We start from the raw sequence: 18,906 nt of genomic DNA on the forward strand, positions 1-18,906 counted from the left end.
CTAGAAATAGACAAAAGGGTGTCTTTTTCTCACAACCCATGGTAGCCGGAGACGGCTCCTGGGAACCTCTAGGAACCTGGAGAGAGGACTTGGAAAAGCAGCGACCGACACTCTGCCACGATGAAGGCTGACCCCAAGTTTTCGAGCCTGGCCCTGTTCTCCAGTTTACACCATGGGCGGGTCAGGGGAGGAATCCTGGATCCGGTGACCTCGCCCCGGATCCTGCATGATGAGAGGGCGTGGCCAAGCCTGGAAGAGGCACAGACACTCCCAGCAGAGGGAAGGCACGTGGCAGACGGAGAGCCTGAGGGTCCACGCAGCTGGCACGCTGACAACTCACATGGACCCGTCGTGAGGAGCTCCAGAAGCACAGCTTGAAGCTCTGGGGCCAACCTAACAGGCTGTGACTTTTTTCCGGAGGATTAATGGGGAGATATGGAAAGCGTTTAGACCAGGAACCCTGGGGGTGCCCAGGTGGGAAAACAACAGTGCACGTCAGGCCGGGGACAGAGAGACCCGTCACTGCTGCACGTCACAGATGCTTAAAGCAAAGGATGGCAGAAGACAAGCCAGGAGTCACCAGGCAGGGCCGAGGCAGATGCAATCCCCAGACCAACCTCAGGATCGTTTCACTGGTGCAGCAGTTCTCAAAGGGAATCACGTAGCCGACTTCATGGCCAATGTTAACATCCATTTCGTCCGCCACTCGGAGGGCGAGCTGGACCGCGGTCTGCTTATGGACCTGTGTGCACACCACGCCCCCGTGCTGGTAGTGGATGGAAAGGCAGTACTCGGCACACCACTGAGGAACCTTGAACGGGGACAAAGGAGACAGGATCAGCCCCGCTGGGAAAACACCACCACCACCACCACCCCAGGGGTTCACCGCATTCCTGATCTTTTTCTTGCGCCAATGAAGCCACAGTAGACTGTATTATATCTGTATTATATCTTAGTGAAACGAAGCAAATTATGTTATTACTAGTAAATAAAGTTAAACATCTGACAGAAGAGGGAGTTCCCGATGTGGCACAGTGGAAACAGATCCAACTAGTATCCATGAGAACGTGGGTTTGATCCCTGGCCTCGCTCAGTGGGTTAAGGACCCAGCGTTGCCGTGAGCTGTGGTGTAGGTCACAGACGCAGTTCAGATCCTGCATTGCTGTGGCTGTGGTGTAGGCCGGCAGCTGCAGCTCCGATTCCACCCCTAGCCTGGGAACCTCCATGTGCCTCAAGTGCTGCCCTAAAAAACAAAAACAAAACAAACAAAAAAAGAATATGACAGAACATTGTATATCAACTATACTTTATTTGTTTTTTTTTTTTTTTTTTTTGTCTTTTTGTCTTTTTAGGGCTGCACCCGCAGCACATGGAGGTTCCCAGGCTAGGGGTCTAATTGGAACTGTAGCCGCAGGCCTACACCACAGCCACAGCAATGCCAGATCCAAGCTGTGTCTGCAACCTACACCACAGCTCACAGGCAAAACCAGATTCTTAACCCACTGAGCGAGGCCAGGGATCGAACCCGCAACCTCATGGTTCCAAGTCGGATTCGTTTCCACTGCGCCATAACGGAACTCCAACTATACTTTAATTAAAATTAAAAAAAAAAAACCAGGAGTTAGCAAAGACTGTGAAAGTTGGACTCCCAGATGAAAAAAAGGCAGATATAAATAAAAGACAAAGAAAAAAATTTTCTTTAAACCCCAGCTATTCTGAAAAGATTAATGTATTTATTATTATTTTCCTTCTGGTTACAAGAAAGCACCATCAAAGATGTGGCTTCTGGCTTAAAACCATTATGTTTTAAGCAATGTAAATATTCAATAGCATTTAGATTAAAGACAGTGATTCAAAATTAAAACATTTACAGTTAAATCTAAACGATCACAACGAAATAACCAGATAAGCCTACTTAACATTTCCCTGGCAATAAAAGCTTAAATACACTGTCATTTATCATCTAAATACAATGAAAATAAGCCCAGAGAGATGGTCAACCAATTCATCCAGATTTGAAGAGTTAATTCCAAGACTGCTCTTAGGTCATTTATTTTTAAAATCCTTCTATTGAAAATGTATTATGGATAAAGTGATTTTATCAAGTTCATATGTGTAAGAATTATTATAGTAGAAAGGTACATAATTCATTTGTATGCTGCAATCCTAAGGCACTGCCATTAAGTTATGCTTTGTTACATGTATTTTATTTTATTTTACTTTTTTGTGTTTTCTAGGGCCGCTCTCGTGGCATATGGAGGTTCCCAGGCTAGGGGTCTAATCAGAGCTGTAGCCACCGGCCTACACTACAGCCACAGCAACGCGGGATCCTTAACCCACTGAGGATCCAGGGATCGAACCTGCAACCTCAAGGTTCCTAGTCAGATTCATTAACCACTGCACCACAACGGAAACTCCCTGTTACATGTATTTTAAAAAGAGATCATTCTGAGTGTACTGAAGTAGCTCTAAGGTATTTTAAAGTTTTAAAATTTTCAATTATCTTGAGATTTGCTACTTACTAGACCCATCATGGAATTCTTAGCTTTTTTTTTTTTTTTTGTCTTTTTAGGGCTGTACCTGCGGCATATGGAAGTTCCCAGGCTAGGGGTTGAATCGGAGCTGTAACTGCCGGCCTACACCACAGCCACAGCAACACAGGATCTGAGCCACATCTGTGACCTACACCACAGCTCATGGTAACACCAGATCCTTAACCCACTGAGCGAGGCCAGGGATTGAACCCGCAACCTAAGTCAGATTCGTTAACCACTGAGCCACGATGGGAACTCCAGGAATTCTTAGCTTATAATACGTACTATAACCTGAAAAAAAAAAAGCACAGCTTACCAGGAATGAGTTAACTCCAAAATGAACACCTGCTATAGACTGAAAATTCCCAGTATTAAAAGTGTAACTGCAGTTCCTCTATTTTAAGACAGGTGTCAGCCTTGTCAACAGTTTGGAAACGAATCAGTAGTTATTACTCAAGGCCCACTTTGTCCTGTGAAAGGTGAGCATTTAACACACGGGGCCCCGGAGCTGTGGAATCAAGGCCCACCACAGGGAATGACAAGGTACCCAGTGACCACCAGAGTTTGACCGGGTGTGCCGCTAGTGTGCTGTTTGTAAACCACAATTTCTTGAAGCGTCTGTTTCCTGTACCGCAGGCTGAGTGGAGGAGACCTGCCTTCCAGGCTGAGCTCCCTGTCGTCTTCTCTGCAAGCTCAGCCGGGATGCGCCCTGCCCCCAAGGGCAGGAGACCCCGCAGTGTAACCCCCACCCCCACCCCTGACCCCGGCATGACCCACACCTCCTGCAAAGTGGTTCATGAGCCCCGGGAGAAGAGGTCAAGAGGCTTGTCACCAAATAATCCCAGAAAGGTCACTCAATACACATTTGTTACATGAACAAATTAATTTCTTATACTTTCCAGAAATATTTTGAAATTCTATGATTCCCCTGAACTCTACCTTGAATTGTTCCCAATCACATCTAACGGGGCTTCACAGGAGAGATTTTCTCTCTCGCTCCCTAGCAGATAATTTTTTCATCCTTGTCAAATCCTTACTTTTTCACTTGATTCCCTCCACGTCACCGTCGGCTATCTAGGTCTCAATCTGAGACCACAAACGCCACTTTTGTGAAAAAAATCGTATTAAAACTGTTTGAATCTTCGTCTCTGTTCTAGACTCAAAGAACCTTAAGCTGGACATGCGTGGTTCCTAATTCCCCCAATACTTAATAGAAGACCTGACACATGATAGGGATAATAAATATTTGGATGGATGGAGGGATGAAGACATCAGAATGATCAAAAACAAGGGAGAGAAAGGCTTGGGCTCAGGACAGAGCCTGGGGGACAAGTAACAGGAATGACCAGTAGCAGACTATGCACAAGAAGAAACAAACAGTCTAAGATTTCTAACTTAAAATACTGGGTAACGGCATCATTGACAACAAGTGGAAACTTAACGTAAAACCAAATCAAAGAATGAATGAAGCTAAACAGTAGCATAAAGAGCTTCTGGGAGGGGGTGAAGAGTTTGGGGGAGGGAGGGGACCCTCGGGGGAGTTAGGGAGGCGGTCAGGGTCAGGGTGAAGGTCATCCCGACGGGAGGACATCCAGGTGGAGCCATCCTGGGATCAACGGCAAACAGGCCAGGAGCTAAGGGAGGGGCCAGAGCTAGAGATCCAAACAGAAGCCCCGGAATTCGGGCTAAGGCATCTCTGGACGGCTTGGGGGCCACGGCCTCATCTGCCACACAGGACAGCCTTGGAGGGGGTACCTGCCCCAGTCATCCTGCCAGTAACCAGCACAGCCAGAACTGACCCAAGTCCTCCAATGTCTCATCGAGTTCAATGTCTGCCAGGCCACAGGTGCTTCCGAGCATCTTTATACAAAGGTGGTGATGGGAGCCAAGAGGTTCTCAGAGCCACCATTTCTTACCGCTCTTTCGAGCCTAACAGCAGCGTGCAGGACGGCGCTAGGGTGACGGTGGCACTATTTCCAGAGCTAGAACTGCTGCTGAAATGACACCATCCAGTTTTACTAAAAACAGCTCAACACACTCAGTCTGGTTATTATTCTAAGGTCCAGGACAGCTGCTTTCAAACTCTAGACTTCCACACGATTCAAAGGATTATGGGCCATGCTCCCAAGCTTCTGCTTTTGTTTTTTAAGTGCCTCTCATTCATCTCTACTTATTCATCTAAACAAATTTTGCGATGTCAGATGCGTTAACTCTGTGCGAAAGGACCTCAACATCCCGGAGGCCGGCAGGGCAGTGACCAGACCAAGCCAGCCGTCGGCGCTGTGCGCTCGTGCGCCTCCACCGCGAGCAGATCGCTTCCTCCGAGACGAGGAAAATCATCTGGACACGTTTCAGTTAAAATAACCGGCCACAGGCGGAACACACGCCTGGTGGGGTTAACGTAGGGCTGTCTGCCGACACGGGCGAGGCAGAAGCTGAGCCAGGTCACCCCCAGCTGCGGAGGCCGCGCAAACGGCACCCATCCCTCCCCCCGGGCCAGCAACCGTAAGAGGTGCTAAGGCAAAGTGGAAGGGTCGTCTCTGAGCGAAAAGGCGACGTATGAATCGCCTCTCCCGGTTCCTACGATGTCTGTGCTGCGCGCATCTCCGGCGTCAGTCTCGGCAAAGCCAAGACGCTGTGACGGCCGACGCCTCCGCCAACTCCAAGGACTGGCCACGAACGATGGTTCTGCAAACGCTGTGAAAGGGGGACGTGTCACAATTGCAAGGGACACGAAGGGACAGCCTCACAGGGAGGCGCATACCAAATACCGAACCATTCCGCACTCCGATTCCGAGCCTCCTCTGGGAGGGGCTTTTTCTTTGTCCCAACAGACCTTTCACCCTCCTGCCCAGCGGCCTAGAAACCTTCGTGTCTCTTTGGAAGATGGGCCCCTTCCCCCTCCCCCGGCGTCTAGAACACACTTTAGCACCTGGCAAAACTTGGGCCATGTGGTGAACAAAACAGGAAACTGTTCTTTTCGCTGAAAGAAACAAACCTATTTACCAGTGTCCAGGAGTTAGGGCTCGAGACAACACCCACACTTTCCTATTTGGTGGAGAAACTGTCGCTGGTGGAGAGCCCGACTTCCAAGGCTTTCCTTCTGAGCTCCCCCAACAGTTTCTCCACCTTCTCTCCACCCAGTTTTAAAGGCCATTTTGCAGGCGGTTCGAGGGGCCACAGCCTCGGTGGAGGAGCCCGCCCCCACCGACTCCAGGGCGCGGGGTCAGGGTCAGTGTAGACGGTGACTGGCTCTGGGCTCTTATCTCCTCCCCGAAAGCAAATCATCAGGCCTCCGGCCAATCCGCAGACATGAGAGCAGGTAAGAGGAGTCCTCTGAGGTACCCGAATCGAATCGACATCAAGGCTTCAGCAACTCGAGTTTGGAACTGGGGTTTGCTCAGGTGTACAGATTCGGAAGGTGGAGCCAAGACGCTCCACTCCCGGCTCCAGGCAGGCTGGGCCCAGGGCTGCACGGGGCCAGATCCCGATCAGAGCCAGCAGAGCGCTGGCATCTCCTGCAGTCTCGTCGCTGCTGCCTCAGCAAGAGCACGGCCACCGGGTCACCCTAGTGTGGACCCTCCTGCTCCTCCCCCACCGCTAGAGACCAATTCACCCCCTCTGCCCGCTGCACAGTAAGGCCGCGAGACGGAAGTCACTGTGAGACGGCCACCACAGTTAAACCCCGGCTGGTCCCAAAGGCCCCAAGCCGTCATCTGATATCCCTGGTCTGCCCAGATCGGCCTGATCCCTCCCCTGGGCCACCACCGGCACGGCGGCCAGGTCCCACGCACTCACTTTGACTTAAGTACCAGCATCCTGGAATCCACTGCGGAAAGGAGCCGTAAGGACCACAGTCCACCCAAGGGCAGGAATCCCTACAACAGCACTGCTGCGAGGTGCCCAAGCCAGACTGGGCCCCTAGGGCGGCGGCGTGAACCGGGACATGAGAATACATTCCCGAGGAGTGGGTCCCCGGGATTAAATGTCCCACGTCCCCAGATATCATAATTTGTACACATCCTGGGTGAACGCAGGTAGACTCTGCCAGGAGGAAACGGTGGGTCAGTGACTCGGTTAATAAAGTGCACATTCCACACCGCACGGCTTCTTAACTTAGGCTAAGTCTCAGGTACGTCACGCTTCTTCACCTCAAGAACCCATCCGTTTCATGGGAAATTTCAGGACAAAAGCTAGAGAAGGACAAGTAAAACAGTTCTAAAAATACTTGATTCTCTTTTAGGCTTTTTCAAACACCTGCCCCAAAAAAGATAATAAGAAAAGGCTCTACAGATGCATGAAAGGTTGCCCTCTTTTCCAGAGGGCCGTCACAAAATAGCCTTTGTACCATCTGCACGAAGAGAAAAAGAATTTTTTGGATCCAGCTAAACAGTCGCCATCCTCTTTGGAAGGTATGGGTCTAAAGACAGATTGTTCTCTGAAAGGTTTAAAACTCGGAGGAAAAAAGAAATAGTCGTGGAAACTCTTTAAAAAATAACCAAGTTGGAATTCCCGTTGTGGCTCAATGGTTAACGAATCCAACTAGGAACCATCAGGTTGCAGGTTCAATCCCTGGCCTTGCTCAGTGGGTTAAGGACCCGGCGTAGCCATGAGCTGTGGTGTAGGTCACAGACACGGCTCAAATCTGGCATTACCGTGGCTGTGGTGCAGGCCGGCAGCTGTAGCTCTGATTTGACCCCTAGCCTAGGAACCTCCATATGCTGCAGGTGTGGCCCTAAAAAGCGCGCGTGCGCGCACACACACACACACACACGGCAGAAATATACATAGGGAAGGAAATACAGAAAAATAGAAAAAAGGCAAGCAATTGAAAGAGCTGGAGAGAAAGAAGGAGAAACAGTTACAGAGTAGAGAGATGTGTGCATACACACGCGTTTACCTCCTTGCCCTGCTCACTGAGAGGGCCAGAAGCAATGATAAGCCAGTGGCATCAGGCACTAAGTACCCAGTTCTTGGCTTTTAAATATAATTCTCCACGAAAAGGGACCAGGGTTCCTTGAGAAAAAGGGCTGTTTCCAAGACTGGAACAGGGAACATGCTAGATGGGCTGTAACACCTTACTGGGCCAGAAAGAAAGAAATGCTCAAAGAATGACGTCAAAAAGACATAAAAGCCACTTGAAGGGGTTCCCAGAGGATACACTGAACAACAAAATAAGTGGGCTTAGTAATGAGTCCTAACCCACAGAAAAAAATAAGAGTTTATGAATCCACACTGACATAAATAATGAAGAAGAAAAAGCTCGGTTTTACAGAAGAAATGCCAAGTCTTCAATGTGGAAGGACTGTTGGAATTAGAAAGACCACCATTTGGTTACCACCACGCAGTCACGTACAAGCTAAGAATCACCCAAGGTGCCAAGAGCAGCAGCTGGGAGCACGAGGCGGAGCATCCAGAGCCTCAAGGTGCCTCCCTACGTCTTTTAAGTGATGGGAAGGTGGTAACTTGACAGTAAAGATCAAGACAGCCACCGTCTCACCCAGTTATGAAATTTACCACCACCAGGCGTGGAGAAATCCTGGCACGTTGTCCTGAGGCGGACCCACCGCACCCGTGTGGTCTCCCTGCCACAAATGCATAATCGGAATCGAATCCAAAGCAAACACCAGACAGACTCAGATCGAGGATGTTGTACCAAAGGCCCACCTTGCACTCTGCAAAAGGTGCTGGGGGAGTTCCCGTTGTGGCGCAGTGGAAACCAATCTGACGAGGAACCGTGAGGTAGCGGGTTGGATCGCTGGCCTCGATCAGTGGGTTAAGGATCCGGCATTGCCGTGAGTGTGGTGTAGGTCAGGGCTACAGCTCCTATTAGACCCTTAGCCTGGGAACCTCCATATGCTGTGGGTGCAGCCCTAAAAAAGACAAAAGACAAAAGAAAAAAAAAGTGCTGGGGTTGCGAAGGGCAGGGAGGCTGAGGGGCTGCTTCGGATCAAAGGTTAGGAGGAGGAGAGACAAGCAAGTGCAATGTAACTTTGGACTAGATTCTGGACTAGAATTCTTCTGTTATTACAGAAGTCCTGGCGTTCCCCTTGTGGTTGAGCAGTAACAGGCCGGACCAGTATCCATGAGGACTTGGGTTCGATCCCTGGCCTCGCTCAGTGGGTTAAGGATCCAGCGTTGCCATGAGCTATGGTGTAGGTTACAGACGTGGCTCGGATCCTGTGTTGCTGTGGCTGTGGCGTAGGCCGGCAGCTGTAGCTCCAATCCAACCCCTAGCCTGGAACCCTCCATATGCTGTGGGTGCAGCCCTAAAAAAAATAATAATAAAAAAAGTTCTTAGTGGGAAAACTGATGAAATATAAATGTCTACAAACTAGGTAACAATGAGATATCAACATTACATTTCTGAGTTAATTAAATCTTGGCTATCCTTTATTTTTTCCATTATAGCTGGTTATAGTGCTCTGTCAATTTTCTACTGCATATCCTTGTTCTTGCAGATGTTGCTAAAGCACATGGAGGCAAAGGGTAGCATATCATCAACTTGCTCTTTTTTTTTAAGTTTAATTAACTAATTAATATTTTTCTTCTTAGGGCCATACCTGGGGCATACAGAAGTTCCCGGGCTAGGAGCTGAACTGGAGCTGCAGCTGCAGGCCTAGGCCACGGCCACAGAAACGTCAGATCTGAACTGCATTTGGGAACTACACTGCAGCTTGAGGCAATGCCAGATCCTTAACCCACTGAGCGAGGCCAGGAATTGAACCTGCATCCTCATGGGTACTAGTCTGGTTCTTAACCTGTGGAGCCACAACGGGAACTGTCTCAACTCACTCTTAAAAGGTTCAGAATAAAAAAAAAGTTTGTGTGTGTGTGTGTGTGTATGTGTGTGTGTGTGTGTGTGTGTGTGTGTGTAGGGAGAGAGAGAAAGAATGATAAAACTAATGGGGTTAAATGTTAACATCTGGGGAATGTGGGTGAACTATATATAGAAAATCTTTGTACTATTTTTTTGCAACTTTTTGCCAGTCTGAAATCATTGCAAAATAAAAACTTTAAATAATTTTTAACTTGCCATTTGTGCACAGAAACCAGAAAAATTACACTGCTTCAGCTTTCATCATTAGCTTCTTACGACAAACTGAAATCATTCACTGTGGCAACAACTCATTATAACAAATAGTAAGTCAGAATAAATCCTTAATATTGGAAGCTATAAATTAGATTCAATAAAAAAAGAACACCCATTGGAGTTCTTGTCGTGGCACAGCAAGAACGAATCTGACTAGGAACCATGAGGTTTCAGGTTCGATCCCTGACCTTGCTCAGTGGGTTAAGGATCCGGCACTGCCATGAGCTGTGGTGTATGTAGGCTGCAGATGCGGCTCGGATCTGGCGCTGCTGTGGCTGTGGTATAGGCTGGCAGCTACAGCTCCGATTAGACCGCTAGCCTGGGAACCTCCATATGCCACGAGTGCAGCCCTAAAAAGACAAAAAAACAAAACCAAAAAACACCTATTGTCATTCCACCTCTCCTCAAGTTCCGTTTAGAAAGTGTTAGAGGTCATTAAAAACATCAAAAATGTATATGGTGGAAAAAGTTAGAATTCCAGCTCAGAAAGTTATGGGACATTAGTAAGACAAATTACCAAATCCCTCTGGACCAGAGCTTCAACATCTGAAAAATGAAGCGGTTCCATCAGATTGTCTTTGTCGTCTACTCTTATTCTTACATTATAATAATCCATACATGAATTTCATAATAAAAATACTTATTGCTCCCTTTACAATTTAAAAATAAAATAATCTCACTCAAACCAAACCTCGAGTTCAAATATAACAACAATAAATACACCAACAACCCATACAACTCAACGACAAAAAACAAACAACCCAATTGAAACATGGGCAGAAGACCTAAACAGACATTTCTTCAAAGAAGACATATAAGGCACATGAAAACATGCTCAACGTCACTAATTATTAGAGAAACACAAATGAAAACTACAATGAGATTGTACGTCCCCACATTAGCCAGGATGGTCGTCGCTAAAACGCTACAAACAATAAACGCCGGAGAGGGTACGGAGAAAAGGGAACCCTCCCCTGCTCGTGGAAACGTAAGTTGGTACAACTATTTTGGAAAAGAATATGGAGGACTCAGAAGACTAAAAATAGAATTAGCCTATGATCCAGCAATCCCACTCCTGGGCATATATCCAGAGAAAACCGTCATTCACAAAGATACATGCACCTCTGTGTTCACAGCAGCACTATTTACGATGGCCAAGACACGGAAACAACCGAAATGCTCATCAACAGAGGACTGGATAAAGAATACGTGCTACAGATGTGCAATGGAATACTACTCAGCCATCAAAAAGAACAAAAAAAATGCCATTTGCAGCAATACGGATGCAACTAGAAATGATCACACTGAAGTGAAGTAAATCAGAAAGGGGAAGACAAATACCATATAACATCACTTGAATGTGGAATCTAAAACATGGCACAAATGAATCTATCTAGGAAACAGAAACAGATCCACATAGAGAACAGATGTGTGGTTGCCACGGAAGGGTGGAGAGGGAGAGGGATGGACTGGGAGTTTGGGGTTAGCAGATGCAAACTATAATATTTAGAACGGGTAAGCAATGAGGGCCTACTGTACAGCACAGGGAACCATATGCAATCTCCTGGGACAGACTATGATGGAAAAGATTATAAAAAGGAATGTATATATACGTATAACTGAGTTCACCGTGCTGTACAGCAGAAATCGGCACAATACTGTAAATCAACTATACTTTGATTACAAAATTAAAACAAAACAACCCCCCCCCCCCAATATAACAACAATGAACTGGCCAATATGCATTCATGAACTATCTCCCCTGATTCTTTCCCCCTTCGTAGATCCAGAAGTGTGTGGCTCCAGGCCTGGATCATATCTGTTCACTCAGCTATTTCCCACAGGCTGGAAGGTAAGCATTTCCTTGCGCTTTTAAATTTCTGTAACTTAACCAACTTCACCCACAAACATACCCACACATCTTGGTTATCGGACAGCTGGGCATGTAAACACGGCAGTTAATTCCCAAATCTATGGAGGACAAGTAATATCTATCCCACCAAAATTTTAAGGTCTAATATGCAGAGCAAAATAATTTGAATGGATTTTTGTACTATCCTAAAGAAAATCCAGTGGTACAATGAACACAACTGCTGTCCATATAAGTATTAACTTTTATTTAGTTGGTTTTAATAAGTGAAATTAGATCGGTGACTTGATTGTTGTGCCTGAATGGCTAATGCTCTTTTTGGTTTGTTTTCCGGTTTAGATAGTGTCCTCATTAGATAAGAGAATGCTGCGCTGTCCCGCAGTAATGCCTTGAGGAATAACAAAGCGCAACATAAAAAGCGGATGGTTTTGCGGGAGCCACTCACCTGGGAGCTCTTTCCACATGTAGCATCTCCTGAAACGATCACAACTTGACTCTGAAGCAGATTCTCCATGAAGGAGTATTTCTCCTTCCATATCGGAAGGTCTTCTCTTTCTTTCAGAAGCTTATAGTAACGGGATGAATACGGCAATCCGTCAAAAGGGTTAAGTTCCAGATCCTCACAGGCCAAAATCCCCTCCTCGTCCCCGTCACTGGAATCGAGGGACTCAGGAAAATAGCGTTTTTCCGAGGAAGACTTTGGACAGTTCAGCTCTTCTTCTTCCATCTTGCCCCAGCGAGCTCAAGTGGCTGCCATGCTCCTGAAAAAACCCACTGCAAACAGAGTTACCCAAGCTCAGGGGTCCCAACGTCCGGGACGTCTGCTCACGGTTTCAGCAAGTTGAATTCCTCGGATCTGCACCTTTTCTTCTTGGCTGCATGAGCCGCTGGGCTGGCTCCCTCCAGCGCTCCTTGGCACCTTAACTGCTCATCGATAAACCGTGCTAAACACAAAGAAAAAAAGAAGGAAAATCAGGCACATACATATACAGGATGTTCAAGAGAAAAAGTATGGGCATTCAAAAGCGTGGTGTTGTTTTTTTGCTTTTTTTTTTTTTCTGTTAACTGGTTACTGTCTGCCACTTCTGCTGTCTGTTCAAAAGGCCAGAAATAATTTAGGTTAGCCCTTCAAGTCTAGCTGGCTGCAGTTTTTCCCCAGCCAGTCTAGAAAGCGATTCCACACTGGACGTGGTGCCCTCTGCCTGCCCTCTGTCACAGGTCCCTGCGTCTTGATGGACAGTGAATAGAAAGCTACAGGGGGACATTGTGGTTGTGAGGCTCCATCACGTGGTCACTAATCCCACTACAAAAGGGCTGCCAGACCCTGTACAAGGGAAGGCTGTGAGGCCCGGTGAGTGTTCTCCAACCCCGGCTGGCTACAAGAAAGGTTATTAGTTAGTTATTATTACGAAATCCTGTAGTTTAAAGGAAAATGTTTTTTTGAAAAAAAAGCAAAACAGTTCATTTTACATTCACTTGTGCCAGTTGACAAACTCAAGTGAGTGAACTTTTTCTTTTTTTTCCATCTGAGGCTATGGCCAGCTTTTGTTAATGAGGTCTTTTGTTTGTTTAATTAAACCAGAAATCTCAAGCATATTTCTCCAGATTCCTGGGTCTTGAGCCAAATATGTCAGATTCAAGAGGCAATAAAATAATACAACACTCAAATGAAATGAAGAAGAGAAATTGCCTCAGAAGGGGTTAAAATTGATACCGGGAGCATTCCCCATGTGTCAGGTAAGGGGTCCTTTCTCTCCCAATCACTGGTGATTTTTTTAAAAATCCAATCAGGATTGCTGGAAATAAGCCTCTTTTTCCCATTAACCGAGTGAAAAACTCAAAAAACTCACGTAAAAAGAATAACAAAATACAGTTCATGCTATTTTGTCACCGAGATCACTCTTTTTAGAGCACCCCATTTGTCAGAACGACAGCTTTAGACTCAGAAGCACTGGGCTCCAGGTAATGGGAAGAGTTCTGCCACTGGTCAAGCCAGGCTCCAAGGAAACAGTCACTTGAGAAGCGTTCACTGCGAGCCTTTTCAGGGCTGAAATTAACAAACGCATTCGGACATGCTGGGGGGAGAGGACGAGTAGGGGAGAACGTTTACGAACACACACACACAGGGGCCAAAAGAGGGAGCACCCAACCACCAGACCGGGGAAAGGACGTCCTAACTCTCTGAAGCAGAGCTCTTCAACATCCACTCTGGAAGCCCCTGCTTCGCGTCACAGTGGATCACGGCGGCGAGATCAGACAGACGTAACACGGGGGAACTGCCCCGCTGCCCCATCGCGGAGGCCAGACCCACACAACAGCTCCAAGCAACACAGCAGCCTGAGATCACAGCACCAGCTGACCCTGAGAAGGTTTTCGCGAATCAGAAAACTCTGCTGCTAAGAGAAGCTAACATTTCGCTTTTATTCACTTTTTCTTCTGTTCTGATTAGAATCCCTTCCAAGGGATCGCATCGTACATGCAAACTAAGTTGCTGTAATCACGACCAAGGAGTGCCTCACGCACTGTTTCTGAATTATCTTAAAAAAAAAAAAAAGCACAGCTATGATTTCTGTGTCCTAATATGTGTCCTTCAAATGTTTCTCTTAATTTTATGACACTCCTAAAAGTGTAATCATCTTGTAATTAAAGTAAAATCTTACACAGAAAGTACTGACCACTTGGAACCCTCAGGGGATAGTCATGTTTTCTGAAGTCATCTTTTTTCCTTCTGACGGCCACACCTGCGGCACATGGAAGTTCCCAGGCCAGGGGTCAAATTGGAGCCACAGCTTCAGGCCTGCACCACAGCCAGAGCAATGCAGGATCTGAGCAGCATCTGGGACCTATGCCATGACTTCTGGCTACAAGGGATCCTTAACCCACTGAGTGAGGTCTGGGATTGAACCCGCGTCCTCACAGAGACACTGAGTCCTCATCCTGCCGAGCCCCAGCGGGAACTCCTGAATCATCTTTCTAGAATCTAAGGCCCACCCAGGCTCTTCCTAACACATACCAATGTACGGCTACATCATGCACGTCTCTGTCACGGTGATTCAAAGATGACCACAGGGTCTCTGCTGCTGCTCCATGGCGGGGGGGCGGGGGGGGGTCTATTTCCTCTCCCCTGGAGGCAGAGCAGCCCCGGGACTCGCTAAGACCACAGGCCCAGTGAAGGGATGCTGGACTACTTCCAAGACATTCACATGCTTGAAATACTCCCCCTGGAACCAGCTGTCATTCTGTGAGATGCCCAAGCCACATGGCGAGGCCACTAAGAAGACACCAAAGCTTGGTGTCCGCTGATGGAAAGCGCAGACCGCTAACCATGTGGGGGCGTGGAGGCGGCTCCAGCTCCGTGAAGAATCCAGATGGCCAGCAGCAGGCGCAGCCAAAGGGGCAGCCGGCAGAAGGGGTAGCCACAGGAGCCAGGTCAAAGGGAAGACACGGTCACTGCCCTAAGCTGCCACGTTCTAGCGACAGATCACCGCACTCCCGCCCACCAGAGTGCACTCAGAATCACGCTCCCCGGGTGAGGCCATTCCGCTCCTGCTTCTCTCACCTGCTCTCCTCCCTGGCATGTCAGAAACCAGTCAGGCTCGTGTGACAGCGACACTTGCCATGGTGGAGTCCACAAAGGGCTCTATGCCGAATCCAGAGTCTGAAGGGGAAAGCTATGAAGTCTCTGGCATCTATTTCCACTGCTCTCGGGACCTTTACTGCTACACAGCCTGAGCTCCAGATTTGGAGGAGGGGGTGGCGAGTTTTGAGCTCCTGACTCCCACGATATACACAAACCTCTCCTCGTTTATCGGGCAACTAGCATGTGTCGATTCTTTTCTCCTAGATGTAATGAAATACATACAAGAGACCCACGCCTCGGCCTTCGGCAAATTGAATAGCACCACCCTAAATAAAGGAAAAGAAATAATACAGTAGGTTACATGCCACTCCAAATAAAATTTAATAAAAACTGTTATCAGTATAAACCACTTTCCAGTACAAGAATTTTAAATCTGAAAGACCGGTATTTGCTCATTTTCAAAGCTATCTTACATGAGACCACAGATTACCTAATTTGCCAAAGACGGCCCTTTGAAGTGACGCTATTCCAATCCTTAAATGAGTATTCATGAAAATAACACATATCTAATATAACATGACACCACCTCACCGAGAAAAGAATCAGAAGCTGATGTAAGACGAGCTGTGTTTTAGCCATTTACACGGTTGGCTCTGGCCCAGTGACTCTGGGAACGTAAACGCGGCTCACAGACCAGGAAGGAGAAAGTCCGCCAAGGCCTCAGTGAAACGAGACTGAAGTGCGTCCTGAGCGACGGCGTTTTGCTGCCTGATGCTCCTCGGCATCTCTCTCCAAGTTCGACTTGATATAAACGTGTTCTTCACACCCCCGCCTCTCGAGGGCGCAATTTTAGCACCTGCTTTCAGCAAAGCGCAGGGAGCTGGGGCCTGCCCAGCGCCATCTCTGGACCCCTTCCCTTTTCTCTCTGTCCCTGTGGCCTCGTCCTGTCTCCTGGCTTCAATGCCATCCCGTGGGCAGGACTCCCATTTACATACCCTGGCGTCCTCTCTCCTAAACTTCGGCCTCAGTATTCGACCACCCATCCGTCATCTCCAACTTGGCTATTTAAACTTTACATGTTCGAAATGGAGCTGGTATTTGCCCCAAAGCCATAAACCTGGTCCTGTCATCTCCTTCCAATTGCTCAGATCAAAAATGTTGACATTATTTTTGATTTTTCTTGATCTCAAATCCCACATCAGATGCTTCAGTGGATGTGCTCGACAGGACAGCAGCCTCCTGTTGTGCCGGCCCAACCTCTGGGATTGTGAATCTGCGCTTTGCTCGATAAAAAGGCCCGCAGGTGTGACCACCTCAGGGAGCGGGCACAGGGAGCTCATCCTGGGGGCAGCATAAGGGTCTGCCAATCAGGGAAGCGTCCCTCGCTACAGTCGGCGGGAGATCCAACCACGAAGAAAGGACAGAGGGGCGACGTTGTTGGCTTTGAAGATGGAGGGAGGGGACTCTGAGAGGCTGGGAAAAGCAAGGAAAGGGATTCTCTCCTGGGGTGTCTAGAAAGCAGCAGAGCCCTGGCGACTCCCCCGATTTAAACCCAGAGACCCCGTGATGGACGTCTAGGCTACAGCACTGTAAGACAATAAATTAGCACTCATTTGTGGTAAGTCGTTACGGGAGCGGTAGGAAACCAATACATCTGATCATGTCTGTTCTACTTCAAAATGCATCAAGAACCCCATACCTTCCACTGCCAACAGCTGGCCTGAGCCGCCAGCCTCTCACTCGGATCCCTGGCTGGTCTTCCTGCCACCCTCAGGCCCTTGCAGTCAAAGCGATCCTGCTACAGTCAGCTCGAGTCTCCTCCGCTCAAAAGCTACAGCTTCCATCTCATCTTACTCCAAGGAAAAGCCGGAGTCCTGAACGGGATCCACACGTCCTGGGATCTAGGCCCATGGCCTCTCTGCCCCGTTTCCGTCGGCTCCCGCCCTCGCTCACTCTCCTCTACCCACGTGGCACGTGCCCGCCTCTGGAACTTCAGGCCCCTGAAGTGTCCTTTCCTCGGAGAGGGAGAGTCGAACAGCAGCTCCCTTACTTTGTAAAGATCTTCATCAAATGTCAACTCAGCGAGGGCTCTGCCACCATCTGGCTGCCCTAAGCTTTTACCCACACCCCCTGCACCCCCCACCCACTTCCTAGCTCCTCAACCTGCGTTGTTTTACCCAGTTTTGTTGTTGTTGTGTATTGTTGGCATCCGCCACCAGACTGCAGGCACCAGGAGGCAGAGACGTGTCCACTCTGCTCACCGTGTCTAGAGCAGAGCGGGCAGGTGTAACACAGTCCGTAAATACTTGCTGAATGAATGAGTGACGTCATTGGCGCATGAGGGACACTGCCCTTCCACTTCCAGGCAGCCGCCGCCCGCATTAAGGCAGGGACCCAGCCCTTCCAAAAATGCCCCGGGATCCCACCCCTCCCGCTTCCTGGGCCTTTCATCCTGAGACGCCCATGACTGCCCGGCTCTGCCCCGGGGCTCTCACTCCATCTCTCCCGCACACATTCTACTTGCATCCCCCCACTCGCCCCCAGGTCTGCTCAGCTTGTAATCCTGCTGAATGAATAAAGCGGAAACACATCTGTCAGGAACTCACCATGTTTCTGGATTTCTCTGACTTTTCCTTCCCCTTTCATTCATGACAGAATATTAGATCCTTGCTGTTTTTAAAGGATGTGGCCTGAAATTTTGGTGAATCACCACATTCACCAACTGAAATATTTGTACAAGCGCTTAAGCTTTCCCTTGAACCACACACCCTAAGGCAAAGTAACTCCCTTTTCATCACTTATCCAGGTTGCTTTTTTCTTGGTGACCTGAGAAGAGTTTCTGTGTAGAGGATCACAGAGCTGCACGCAGCCTCACCCAAGAGTGAGTGTCCTGCTTGCGCCAGCAGACCCCTCACCTTGGGGCCACGTGCCGATAACCAATGTGAGGAGGCAACATCCACAAACGCCAGGGAACTACTGAACTATGCGTGTTACCATGTTGCCCCTATGGTTCCTGTCCCTCCAACGGGACGATTATTGAGCTACATCCTCTTTGGCAACTTTCACCGTCTGAACCCAAATACCGTGGGTACTTGATTAGCAATTAGAGGCTGAATAGACAATGAATCACTTTCTGTTCTTTGGAGATTTTATGCTTTTGCTGTTGTCGTTCTTACAGCCACACCTGTGGCACATGGAAGCTCCTGGGCCAGGGGCTGAATCAGAGCTGCAGCTGCCGGTCTACACCACAGCCATGGCAACACCGGATCCCAGCTGCATCGACAACCCACACTGCAGGTGGAGGCAACGCCAGATCCATAACCCACTGAGTGAGGCCAGGGGTCCAAACCGCATCCTCACAGAGACTACATCAGGGCCTTAACTTGCTGAGGCCCAGTGTGAACTCTGATTTTATGCTTTTAAGACTAACATCTGATTGTGTTTTATTATGGATATTATTCTCCATCTAATAGGTTTTCTCGACTCCCAGGCCTTCCGACAGCAAGGCCTGTCCTTTCACGTCTTTTGCTGTCTTATTCGACCAGTAACTTGAGTGCCTACCAAGGGTCTACCCTATGAGCACGTGGGGACACATGCCAACAGGCAGGGTGGTTCCTGTCCTCGTGGGGCTTAGAGTCTAGGTGAGGAGGAAACAACCATTCTTAATCTTATAGTCAAAAGGAGGGAAATATTGCTGGTATATATCAAGAGAAAGAAAAAGGCTCTGGGACAGATAAGTTTGTAGACGAGACAGAGGCCAAATCACAAAAGATCTGATGTGCTACGGTAAGGTGACTGTCGTTTAAATGCCACGGATCTAACTCGCCTA

The 18,906-nt window shown here is 48.2% G+C and overlaps 1 protein-coding gene across 15 annotated transcripts in view; it reads right to left on the reverse strand.

The window, feature by feature from the left end:
• Positions 1-18,906, reverse strand: part of DHX32 (DEAH-box helicase 32 (putative)) — a 54,041-nt gene that overhangs the window by 26,230 nt on the left and 8,905 nt on the right. For 9 of the 15 annotated variants that reach the window (XR_014827153.1, XR_014827152.1, XR_014827155.1 and 6 more), the window contains 2 exons: positions 11,943-12,441; positions 618-811 (listed from right to left, as the gene is read on the reverse strand). Coding sequence is in view for 9 of the 15 variants with exons in the window: in XM_001926580.7 (XP_001926615.3) it covers positions 618-811; positions 11,943-12,224 (476 nt within the window). In the remaining 6 variants the exon portion in view is untranslated. Of the gene's footprint in view, positions 1-617; positions 812-11,942; positions 12,442-15,056; positions 15,404-18,906 lie in introns of all 15 variants that reach the window. The other 6 variants (XR_014827156.1, XM_084995872.1, XM_084995874.1 and 3 more) reach the window with 2 other exon arrangements.

The sequence above is a fragment of the Sus scrofa genome, chromosome 14 (genome assembly GCF_054392235.1).
Source record: "Sus scrofa isolate SSC_HxYL_T2T_F1_AM1 chromosome 14, Sscrofa_HxYL_maternal_Yorkshire_Landrace_v2.0, whole genome shotgun sequence".
In the NCBI taxonomy this organism is placed as follows: Eukaryota; Metazoa; Chordata; class Mammalia; order Artiodactyla; family Suidae; genus Sus; species Sus scrofa.